The sequence below is a fragment of the Rhinopithecus bieti genome, unplaced genomic scaffold, assembly GCF_001698545.2.
Source record: "Rhinopithecus bieti isolate Rb0 unplaced genomic scaffold, ASM169854v2 scaffold_19939, whole genome shotgun sequence".
Taxonomy (NCBI): Eukaryota; Metazoa; Chordata; class Mammalia; order Primates; family Cercopithecidae; genus Rhinopithecus; species Rhinopithecus bieti.
The window spans coordinates 3,699,368-3,712,524 of record NW_016810019.1 but is presented as its reverse complement, the minus strand read 5'-3'; the positions used below and the strand labels follow the sequence as shown (position 1 = coordinate 3,712,524).

General features: G+C 40.8%; 1 protein-coding gene across 1 annotated transcript in view; it reads right to left on the bottom strand.

Moving 5' to 3' along the window:
* The window catches only part of ELOVL2 (ELOVL fatty acid elongase 2), a 60,665-nt gene that overhangs the window by 25,601 nt on the left and 21,907 nt on the right, over positions 1 to 13,157 (bottom strand). The window contains exon 2 of the mRNA XM_017891169.1: positions 2,151 to 2,214. Within this exon, the coding sequence (XP_017746658.1) occupies positions 2,151 to 2,166 (16 nt within the window). The 5' untranslated portion in view covers positions 2,167 to 2,214. The remainder of the gene's footprint in view (positions 1 to 2,150; positions 2,215 to 13,157) is intronic.

The following is a 13,157-nucleotide window of genomic DNA, read 5'->3' as shown; positions in this document are numbered from 1 at the left end:
CTGCCTAAGGGAGGGGTCATGCCCTCTACACTGAGCTGTTCTCCTTTCTACCCACTAGACCTGTAAGGGAGAGAACATAGTAAAAATGGGTTAGAATATAAAGATATTCTGCCCTGCCTACCCCACAGAGTCATCAGGAGGATAAAATGGAAAAAGCAAAAAAAACTATGTGAAAGGATTTTTTTCAAAGCTGTATAGAATCAGTATCATTATATTAAAACTATATAGTCATTCATTTAAAAAGTTAATAGAGCCCATGGAGAAAATGGAGAATGGCCTAAATACTCTCCAAGTGATTGTTTATAGATCTTGAGAAACAGAAAACCTCTTCATTCCCTGCTCTCTCCTCCAATAGGGCTGAGGAAATAACTTGTAGAGAACTAAGGACTTTCCACAGTTCTGTGAGCCAGTAAGGCTCAAGTAAAATGAAACCTTCCGTCTAGAATTCATTCATCTGGAAAATATACAGTGCTGAATATGTTCCCAGAACTGTAATTAATAAACCCTGGAGATAAATGGTGAGTAAAACGGCCAGGGTTCCTGCCCTCATGGGAGAAATCGCTGTTGGTAACCATGAAGTATCTGAAGGTAGTAAACAAGAGTTGAAACAGAGAATGATGAGGGACCACAGCAGACCCCTGTGGGTACCGGAGACTGTAGATACTACCAAACCCTGTTTGTACCATGCTTTTCCCTGTATATATATACCTATGGAAAAGCTGATAAATTAGGCATAGTAAGAGAATAATTATAACAATATACTATAATAAAAGTTATATGAATATGGTCATCTGTCCATCTGAAAATATCTTACTGGATTGTGCTCACCTATTTTCAGACCATGGTTGACCACGGGTAACTGGAACTGCAGAAAGCAAAACTGCTGCTAAGGGCGGACTGCTATACCTTAGAGAGCCAAAGCCCAACTGAAAAGGCAATGTTTAAGCTGACACCTCAAGTGCAACAGGAACTGACTCATCTGGAGGGAGGGGTAGGAGATCCTAGGGAGGAATTCCAGGCTCAAGGAATAGCATGTAAAAGAATTTTACGTATTTGCAGAATTAAAAGATGGCTTGAGCAGCTGTATGAAAGCCAGTGAGGACGACGGATACTGACTGAGTTGGAGAGACTGCTGGGGTTAGACAGCCCAAGGGTGCGCAGTCCATGATAAGAAGTTTGGTTTTTACCTGAGAGCAGTGGGATGACATTGATGAGTCTTAAGCTACAGTACCATGCAATATGACTTAGGTCTTTAGAACATCATTCCAGCTGACACTGAATAAATGACTGGAAGGGGGCAAGAGTGGAAGAGGGGAGACCTGTTAGGAGGCCACTGCAGTAGAGTAAGTGACTGGTGATGAAGGAAGGATGGAGAGATGTCTAAGCTCATCCTACCTGCAGGCCCTAGGCAGAGAAAGTGTACACATCTTTTTTTTTTTTTTTTTGAGACAGAGTCTCGCTCTGTTGCCCAGGCTGGAGTATAGTGGCGTGATCTTGGCTCACTGCAACCTCTACCTCCCGGGTTCAAGCGATTCTCCTGCCTCAGCCTCCTAAGTAGCTAGGATTACAGGCACAAGCCACTATGCCTGGCTAATTTTTGTATTTTTAGTAGAGATGGGGTTTCACCATGTTGGTCAGGCTGGTCTTGAACTCCTGACCTCATGATCTACCCACCTCAGCCTCCCAAAGTGCTGGGATTACAGGCGTGAGCCTCCACACCCAGCCAGCGCACACATCTTTAAAGGGAATTTATCAAGGCATCTAAGGGCAGAAATGTCACGTGTAACTATGCATGTGAGGAAGGTAGAAGATGAATGGGTGGTGGAGAGGGAACAAGAAAGCAGCATAGTTTAGAAGGAAAGTTACAACCCGGCTTTGTAGCCAGACAGACACTGGAGGAAAGCATTGCATTTCATTCTGTCTCTGCTTCCTGCTCCCAGAACTTCTTTAATCCCAGGAGAGGTTGAGCAGGAGGAGAAATGGGATCTTCTGGACGTTCTGGAAGGATATCAAAGTTAAGGAAGTTAAGTTTCCAAATATTAAGTACCTTACTATTTCCAAGACCCCAGAAATAACATAATCCCTTTCTATAAGTAAATGGTGTTCTTGCTGTGTTCCTTCCACATTAAGTTCTCAAGTAGTTCACTGACCTCGCGGTCCAAACATATTGTCCAAAAAAGCATTGATTTCATCATCAAAGGCCTTTAGATGCTCCTAAAAGAGAAAGAAAATGATTTAAGTGGTTTTTTCTTTTCTTTTTTTTTGAAACTGTCAAAACAAGTCACTACCAACAACATGTAACTGCCAGACTCTCCAAGGGTCCCAGCTTCAAGGACTTTTGACTGTAAAGACGTAAGGAAAGAGGACCAGTAAATGCATCCTCGCCTTTCACAAGCCTGTAAAGATTTGGAAAGAAACAATTCCTCTTATTTCCTTAGGCAAGAGGAGTCCTGGAGAACAGGCTTGGTGCATTTAAACACTGAAGGGTTGGCTGGGCGCCATGGCTCACACTTGTAATCCCGGCACTTTGGGAGGCCGAGGCGGGTGGATCGCGAGTTCAGGAGATCGAGGCCACCCTGGCTAACATGGTGAAATCCCATCTCTACTAAAAATACAAAAAAAAAATTATCCGGGCGAGGTGGCGGGCGCCTGTAGTCCCAGCTACTCAGGAGGCTGAGGCAGGAGAATGGCGTGAACCCGGGAGGCGGAGCTGCAGTGAGCCGAGATCGCACCACTGCACTCCAGCCTGGGCAACAGAGCGAGACTCTGTCTCAAAAAAAAAAAAAAAAAAAAAAGGAAGGGTTATTGACCTAAATTCCATTTACCTCTAAAATGCTTATAGGCAAAGCTGTTCCATAAGCAACTTCCCTTGTTATAATTAACAGTTGTGGGTAGGCAATAGAGAACGTCTATTTCCACAAAATATATTAATAAATCCAGTTTTTAAATGAAAATTCAGGCTGAATTCTATTTCGAAAACTGAATCGAAAACTTTAAATAGGACTTGCTTTTCAAGTAAGGAAACTGAGCATTACAGCTATTTTTTCTATTTATGTTTTGGTTGTTTTCAAACTGTTTCTTACACATTAACATCTCCTTTATATTACTGTAAATAGTGCCACTTGAGTACACCAGATTAATTATTGTCACTTTCACTGGATTCAGGTGGGAGCTGGAATACTGCCAGCTTGGTCTGCTCTCACACTGCTCAAATCCCCATTCAGGTGTTTCCCAGCCCCGCCACAAAGGTCTACAGCACCTCCTCAAGCAACCAGAGAAGTCAGAACATTACCAGTGTTTCCAGGAAAGGGATCTCTGCTGGGGATGTGGACCAGCGGGTTGGTCCCTGACTGTGTGTGAGCTGAGCATGACAGCCGCGGGAAGTTGATATGGGGCACACATTAGATTCGGCTCACTCTCCAAAAAAGGTGTAAGTGCCAAAACAGATGATTAATTTGCTGGCATCTGAAAAGAGGAGCTGCATGTTTGGTGCCTGGCACATATCATTTGGACCAATTCCTTATTTGTGACTCTGATCCTGAGAGAAATTTCAAGGAAACGTATGTCTTCGGGAACTTCAGAAAGCTTGGGAAAGAGGATGAAGATTAAAGACTAACATTTACTGGCACCTAATATTGCTGGCCAGCATATTAGGAACATTATTTTCATTATTTCAGAATAGCTTTATAAAAAATATCTGGGCTAAACCAAGGCTGAAAATTTTTAAACAGTATGTTCATCTTTGTTTCCATGCAGGGCATCTCAGGAGGCCCCCAGATGTGACAAAGGTCAGTTATCTGAGATCTCAGTGTGACAGAATATGATCTGTGTTGCTGTAGAATGGGGGCAGATCTAACCAGAGGCCTCTCAGTCTTGAGCAAAGAATGTGAACCTCACAAATGTACTCACCATCAGAAATGCCAATGAAATCTTTCTTCCATTGCTGCACCCACAAACAAATGTTTAAACTGTTTCAGCTTGTTTGCTAAGGTTCAAAACCCATTTTCCAACATTTGTAGAGCTAAGAAAACTCTAAAGGTCACAAAGCCCCTATTATTTCTATATTGCAAAAATTTAGTCACAGTGGAAGAAGGGCAGAAACAAAAGTAAAACAAGAGAAGACATGGAGAACAGAAAAGGAAAGAGATGAATCAAAAGAGGCATTCCATTCCTTCATTCATTAATTTATTGATTCATTAACCAATTATTTGAGGATTTTATATACTAGTACTGTTAAATGCTGAAAAATAAAGTCAAATGAGATGTGGTCCTTATCTTCACAGAGTTTTTAGTTGAGAGAGAGTAATACACAAATAAACAAAAAATTACAGTACCAGTGTCTTCAATATTACAAGAGATATTACAAGAGATTATAATTCAATAAGAGATAGTTATAATGGCTACAGAAACATACTTTAATTTAGATCTCTTAAAAAGTAAAAGCTTCTTGGAAGAGATAAGGCTGTGGCTGAATTTTGAAAGACTGGAGACATTTTCCAGATGGAGAAGGAAAGAAAGAACACATCAGAGAAAAAGATTAACATAGATAAAACACATTGAGGCCTGACTCCCTTGGGAAATATTTTTATGGCCAGGGTCTCTAGTGACGTCTCTGACAGGCAGAACCACATCCAATGCTGGGAAAATCGGAAACCTGATAAAAATTCTCTATTTCTGGGTTACTTAATATAGTTAGTAAGGAAGTAGTCTAAAAAGGCAATGATGAGATGAGGTGATGTCAGGGGAACAAACCGAGGTTTACACTGGAATAGTAACACATAGCATAAGTGCAGAGAGGTTTGCAGTGTTAGTCAACTGGGGTGAAATTAGGAAGGCTAACCAGGCAGAGCTTGGGCCAGGAAGTCCTAGCTGCACACTAGATTCTGTGTGTAAATGTCAAGTATGCTAGACAATGTCTGAATATTAACACCAACTTAGGAGCAGAGAAAAAGCAGCAAACTCCATGCATTTCACTGACACATTTTTGAAGAGCATTCGTGTACATAACACTTTGTCATACATATGAAGGGAAAGGAGACAGTAGTTGACTGAAAAGTTTATGCACAAATTGGGAAAGTGAGACATAGAAAGTAAAACAGCAAAAGCCGAGAGGAGGGGGACACAGAACTGCCACATGAGAGAAGATACAGGCATGAGGACACAGGATGGGTTTTTCAAGACGGTTAGAATTGGGTGGATTAGAAGAAGGGAACAGTATAGCCCTTAGACTTGAGCGAGAGGCACTGGCTTGAGCTCTATGCTTTCAAGGCCCCCTTCTGGTCATCCTTTGGCCACATCCCTCCACAAAGCAAAAAAAAAAAAAAAAAAAAAAAAAATCCTTCAAGTCAAGAGATCATGCCTCGCTATGGCCACAACTTCCCCTCTCCAGATGACATTCCAAGTTCCCCAGGCCACAGAATTCTCTGCCAAATAACCCTGGATCCACTTCCAGAACAGCTCCGTGCCCTTACAAGAAAGGTTGTGTTCAATGACTTGGAATTCAATTTGTGGCTGTGTACAGCAAATATAAGAAGAATGGAAAGACTGGTAGCAAGGAGAGCCTCATTTAATTGTGGACCCCTGATTACTTACCATAGTTGGTAGGAATGTAAAATGGTACAACCACTTTGCAAAACAGTTCAACATAAATACACACCTACCATATGATCCAGTTTTCCACCCCCAGGTAGTCACCCAAAAGAAAAGAAAGCATATTCCCATGCAAAGACTTGAATGCAAATATTCATAGCAATTTTATTTGTAATTGCTAAAATGGAGAAACTCCCAAATGTCTATAAACAGGTGACAAATTGTGTATAGCCATACAGTAAATACTACTCAGCAATATAAAGGAATGAACAATTGATGTACACACAACATGGATGGATCTTAAAATTATTCTGCATGAAAAAAGTTACATAAAGATTACATACTATATGTTTCCATTTAAATGAAATTCTAGAAAATATAACTTATAGTGACAGAGAGCAGATCAGTGGTTGCCTGGGGACTGCAGAAGAAGAGACCAGAATAGCCTTCAAAATGAGGGCTAAATAAGGACATACTCATATATGCCTAAGTGAGAGAATCTGGAACCAGCAGGACTGCACTACATAGTATGCTAAAGATGCTCTTCATGCCAAAGGGAAATGACTCCATATGGAAAGTAGAATTTGCAGAAAAGACTCAAGAGCACCAAAAATTGATCTATATATTTGAAGAGCCACATTCTGAGCACCCTACAGCAAACTGGCCTCCCCCACCTCATCACACCACTGTTACTGCCAGCAGCACCAGCAGCACCTCTAATGCCACATCCGTCGCCACCACCAGGAATCAGTGTGGCCTAATACCCAGGGATGCCCTGGACCTGTCCCTTCTATTGGCAATAAATACACCGCTTGGAGGTAGTAGGGATCCATGTAAGGCAGTCTCACTGGACTGACTTCTCTTTTTTGTTTGTTTGTTTTTTTGAGATGGAGTCTTGCTGTGTCGCCCAGGCTGGAGCAGTGGCGCTATCTTGGCTCACTGCAAGCTCCGCCTCCCGGGTTCACACCATTCTCCTGCCTCAGCCTCCTGAGTAGCTGGGACCACAGGTGTCTGCCACCCCGCCCGGCTAAATTTTTGTATTTTTAGTAGAGACGGGGTTTCACCATGTTAGCCAGGATGGTCTCGATCTTCTGACCTGGTGATCTGCCCACCTCAGCCTCCCAAAGTGCTGGGATTACAGGAGTGAGCCACCGCGCCTGGCCTGGACTGACTTCTTATAGAAATTTGAGAGGGTCTTCCTGGCTGTGGAATGTGCAGCTCCTAGTGCTGGTAGACTGGCTCACCATACATGCCTGCCTTCTGTGGGTAGTTGGGAAACAGGAGAGCCAAGAAGGGTACACTTCTTGGGCACGCTTCTTTGCTACCCTGATGTTGACTGGGATGTCCACCCATCCCTAACTCTATCGGTTGGAGGTCAGCGCAAACCAGGGCATCTCAAATGGGAGGGCATTTCCCAGTTGGCTCTGGAAGGTTTAAAAGTCTGTGATCACTGCTTTATCCTCAAAACCCTGATGGCCTAGATTTTCTTCAGCAAAGGCTGCCTTGCAATCAGAATCACTGCCACCATGATTAAAGGCCATTCTACAGAAGCTGAGGCAGGAAGCAAGGCAGAAATGAACCCTACCATAAAATTCTACCTGTGCTTTCTCTGGTCTCTAAAGGATAGGACTCTTGATTCCATTTTATTCTTTCCTTTCTTTCTTCTCTTCCTTTGATTTCCTTTTCCCCTCTATTTCCTTCTTCCTTCTTCCCCTTCTCCCTTCCTTTTTTACTCATTCCTTCTCCTTTACCTTCCTTTTCAAAATTTACGTTTTAGGCATTTTCTGGGTTTTGGCATTTGTCTACCATGGGCATTGGGTTGTATAAAAACCCAGTGATTCAAGATCTTGATGTTTGCCCTGTTTTGTTGATACAGTTTTATAGAACATTTAAAAGACACATTCAATGAGAACAGCTATTTTTTACCCCCAACTCAATGAGAACAGCTATTTTCTACACCAACTCACTGCTTTTAAAATTAGCAAAACCATTAAGATCACAAAACACACTGTTTGATATATAGCATCCAAAAAGATTTCGTCTTTTCTTTTTTTAATGTACATTTCAGAGTAAACTAAATGTGAAGTATTCAATGACAAAAAGTCAGGAAACGGGATCTGATCAGCTTAGGAATGAATAGATTTCGTACTAACCTGACACAATTCTAACAACTTCCCAGGAACCTCAAGGTCAAGGCTGAGCTGTACAGAACTGAGAGAAGAAGAGGTGATATCTGCTCTCAGGGGCCAGGGAGACAGACTAGAGTCACACAGTGAGTCCTCTCCATTGTTCCCATGGCTCGGGGTGGCCTTCAAATGTTGAAACCTCTCTTGGCAACTCCTGGGGGGATTATTCACGGCCAGTCTCTCATGTATTCGAAGAAACTAAATGTGTTTACCTTTGTGAATGAAACTAGGTTTAGAGGATGGATAAGAGTGGATATATAAAAATGCATAAAATTATTTGGCTGTCATGCAGCTGACTTCACACAATATGTATCTGTGCGCATTTTACACTGACACCCCTAAACTTCCTTTTCAGGGCCTATCCACTCATCATCCCTACCTCCCGACTACTATTCTCTGGAGGGAGTAATGAGCTAAGTTGGAGGGTGAGGGTAGGCAATGGGTAGAAAAATCTTTCATGTATGGGAACTCTAAATTGTTATTATGTATTTTAGTAACATCATAAGGCTGAAACTGTCTACCTTAGGTTCTAAAGAATCTGACGATCATTTCTAACATCTTAGAAATGAGATGTTAATAAGCTAACCCTCATGGGGAGTAATACTGGCTACTGTTTATTAAACATTTAGTATGTGTCAGGCACCTGATACATACTCTCTATGGTTGTCACAATAACCTTGCAAGTTGGGTATCTTTCCCAATCTACAGATGTGGAAATTGAGACTGCAGACTCAAGAGTGGTGCTGTCAGGTGAAACTTGAACTACAATGAATCAGTGTTTTTCAACCTTCAGACTGAAGGGTTTCAGAGCTTGGATAGTGGAGAACAATATCTGCGGATCTCACGCTCCTTTCTTGTGCTGTGGTATCTCAGGATACCACAAAGCCAATAGTGTGTGATTTTATTTGCATCCTAGGTAGCCCTGAGGTTACAGGACAGTCCCATTCAGTTAAGGTGATAAAAGGACTTTAAGAACAGAATTGTTGCTACAGTTTGGTTATGCTCCACTTCCCGCACATGACTCTGTGTTTTATTCAGAGTCTGGCCAAATGGTAACTCCTTACATATCTCCCCATCATCTCAAGGGCCTAATTACCAAAGAAGAGGGAGGCATCTGCTTGTGGCATCCTGGCCTGTGGTGCAGTCATTCACCATTCCCTGATCTGCTCTATTTCTTCTTTACAGCACGTATTACCCAGACTTTCGCTGGCCTGTTAATTTGTGTATTGTCTGGGTCCTCCACTAAAATCTAAGCTCCAGTTAGCCCCAATTCCAAGAACAATGTCTGGCACATAATGGGCACTTAATATTTATTGAACGAATTAATCAAATATTCATTCTTCTGAACCTTTACAATACTCACATGATATCCATTCCATATATTTTGCATTCTTAGTTATACTTTCATACACATGATCTGGTTTTCAGTGTGTTTTGAAAGAGCCTTAACATTCTTAACTCCCAGTTAATTCTCAGGGTCAGCTGGATCCAATTTTATTTTTTAAATTTCTTTTTGGAAGTTTTCTTCCAAAGAACACAGAAAAAAATTGCCTATATATTTTTAGAGTAGAGTCAAATTTATTCTCTCTTGCAATTAATGTGAATAGAATGAACACTTTTATAAGTCTATGATACATTATGGGATCTTAGTGATCTTATTTTTTTCTATAGCTTAAAACATTTTTCTATTTAGTCATCCTAGGAATTATCACTGCTTATCAATAATTCCAACCTATACTAAAAAATGTGAAAAGGTAAGAATAATGGTATTGCCTAGAAGGACAATGCAAGAGTCAAATAAGCCACCACGATTGCCTCATCTTTCACTTTTCTCATTTCTTCAACAAACTATTGCATCATGCTTCAAGAAGATACACAAGAAGTTTGGAGACACCATCTTTATGGACTTTTTAAAGCTTTCATTGAACACAGTCGAGAGTTCAGAATTTTTCAGGTTCTTAAACTTTAATGTTCCTAAGTCACCTGGGGATCTTGTTAACGTACAGGTTCTCATTCAATTGGTCTAGATGGGCTTTGAGTTTGCATTTCTAACAAGCTGCCAGGTGATACTGAAGCTGCTGGGCTAAAGGTCACATTTTGAGTGGCAACAATTAGACTACGCACAGGCTCATGAAATTGGTTTAGATTACAATTAAAGGATTGATTTTTTGACGTGTTTCTATTACAAAAATACCAAGTCCTTGCTTACTTTCTAAAAATCAACCAAGTATTTCATTATTATCTAGTCGATGAAATTCAAACTTGTTTATACTTATTATATAACCAGTAATTTCAAAGCATTTAGTAATTAGTGGGCTATACAAACCCACTTAGATAGTATCCATATTGCTCCAAACAGAAATAAAATCTCTGGGCTACTTGTATTTTACCTTATATTTGCTGTACCTGAATACACTATTCTGAAAGTGGCCTGCTTAAGGAGGGATACAAAGAGGCTTGTGCCTTCTTGATCGGGATATTATACTTCTATTACAGTTATTACAACATTGCATTCAGACACTGCATCAGCTAGTCCTTGCCAACAAACATCACCAGGTTATTTTCATGTTAACTACTGTTGAAATCAAGTCTTACATCCTACACTTCTATAACACATTTTTAAAATAAGCTAAATAAACTAGGTAAAAGAAACAAAAAGCTTCAAAGAATTCCTATAGTTCTGTAAGCCTTAAAGAATACTTTCCTGTAAGAAAGAAAATCAGAGTGAAATCAGATAACATAAAGCACAAGCTTCGCTTTCTGGGATTTGATTTAGAGAAATAAATTGTTTACAAACCCCAATCTACTTGCCTATGCATGTATGTACAAGTACATATAGTATACACATAAGACAAACGTCAAAGAGCACACATCAAACTTAACAGTGACTACTGCTGGGGAGGCAAGGAGAATGGTGGGCATGGGGGAGAAGGAAAAGAGAGGGACTAACTCTTTACTCTGTATATGTCTCTATTGTTTCTTTTCTTTTTTTTTTTTTTTTTGACAGAGTCTTGCTTCTTTGCCCAGGCTGGAGTGCAGTGGTGTGATCTCAGCTCACGGCAACCTCCGCCTCCTGGGTTCAAGTGATTCTCCCGCCTCAGCCTCCTGAGCAGCTGGGATTACAGGTGCGCGCCACCACGCCCCGCTAGTTTTTGTATATTTAGTAGAGACAGGGTTTCACCATGTTGGCCGAGCTGGTTTCAAATTCCTGACCTCAGGTGATCCACCTGCCTTGGCCTCCCAAAGTGCTGAGATTACAGGCGTGAGCCACTGGGCCCGGCTTGTATCATTTTACTTTTTAACAATAAATCATTATCAATATATTAATTGTATAATTAAAATACTAAAACTAAAAACTAAGGAAAAAACTGTTAGCAAAATGACTTATAGAGGAAAGTTGCACATGTTCCTCCTTAAGTCTTAAAAAAAAATCAGTTTCCAATGGGTTGGTTTCTTCCTATCTACTTGAAATAAAAGGTGAGAGAAATGAGATGATATCATGATATAAAATGACTAAAAAGTATGATCCTATTTGAGAAATTCTTGACTAAGTGAAAAGTAACTTAAATTTTCATCAAATATGTACTATTTTATATTGGTACAAACAGATTAGTGATAATAGTAATCAACCCAACTTTCTATAGTAATTGGCAATAAATGTTTGGATCAGTCTTGAAGTTCACATTACATATGCTAAGCTACCACAATCCAACTATCTTTAAAACATCAGTAAAGCCAGTCACTGTCTAGTATTTCCATATGGGTCTTTCCCAGATGATCAGTGAAGGGGCACAAGAGGGTCCTTTAGCTCTTTAGTTACTCCATTCTGTTTTATCTGCCAACATACCTCAGAGGAATAATACGATTCCAACCCCACAGTAAGAGAAGGATTTTATTCAACCCAAGCAAACCCCTGAGGGGCTTCCCTCAGTGGATGTGCAGTAGTCTGTCCTGAGTGTTGGTCAGATTGCCATGTGTTAACAGTAAAACAGCATTTTTCCCCCTAGTAGGTCAAATTCATACAAAAACCAAAACTCTAAAGCAAGCATGGTCCAGTGACAAACTCATTATTTTTATCATTACAAGTGTGGTTACTGTCACTATTATCGATGTTTAAATATGATGGAACTAACACAGTGCAGAGCTCAGTGGAAGGAAAAGTCCACCTCAGTGAACTGTGCTATAGTAATTTGGATGTATGCACTATGCATCTCAACCTCAATTCCTTGGTAACCAGCTCCATGTTACAAGAGGAACTAGCATTCTTATCTGACATAAAATCTGAAGAACTTTAAAAAATTAAACAATTGCTATTAACTCCTTTTGCAGACTGGCCAGAATGTGATGACCTCCACCCACTTTGCAAGTTTCTGCTCCTTCGAAATCCTCGGATGTCCTCTTTGTTCCAGGCATATCTAATTACTTGGAGTTCCTCCAATGCATCCTGTTCTCTCTGCGTGTGCCACTGCACGTATTCTTCCCTCTGCCTGGATATGCCTCCTAACTCTGTGTTGGTTTTCCCTGGCCCCTCTTGTTCTCCCAAACTAGTCAAGATCTTTGCCTGGCACACACCAAGCTCTCAATAAGCATTTGTGAAAAGCGTCTTTTAATGAACAAGTTCCAGAATCACACCAGGAATGGGGCTAGAAGACTTCAAGGGTCCACTTCTGACCTCTTTTTCCTTTGACAACACTCTTCTTCAGGTTCAGAGGGGTGTCGGAATTGTATGTGTATTAATATATATTTGGCAAATAAAGAGTGTAGGAGAGTAGGAAGAGAGAACAGAGACATGGAGAAAGCTTTGGGAAAGTATCACTATTTTAAAGCAGAGAGATACTGAGACAGCAATAATATGAAAAATATACACACCATGACTCAGTAGAAACCAACTACTAAAACCCAAAACAAACCTTTTTTAGATTTTTAAGAGGTAAATACCGAGGTTTAAACAATTATTAATATCATTAATATATTTTAAACAGCAGTTTTCTAGTATGTTACAGGGCATGTGTGCATTCATTCATCTGTTTCATCTGCACATGGTGGCTGGTGCTGCTGGCTCAACTTTTGGCTTCAGAATCCTCAGCAAACTGGCAGGACAGTCCCCTTTGCATGAGAACCTGAGCTACCCTTGAGAGGGAGCTCATCCTAAGGAGGTGCGTTGGTGGAGTGTCAGATGCTGACGGGGCTGTCTCAGTAACAAAGCACTAACTGAATGTGAGAGGAGTAATGTTAAGTGTAGTAGGGAGTCTGTCACTTGGGATTCTTCATGGCTGCATTCCCCCAGGGTCCCAGGGAGAAAACGGCCGTGATGAAAAAGAATGGGATGTACTCACATAAGACACTGGGGTTGCACCTGGAGTGCTTTGTGATCTCTCTACC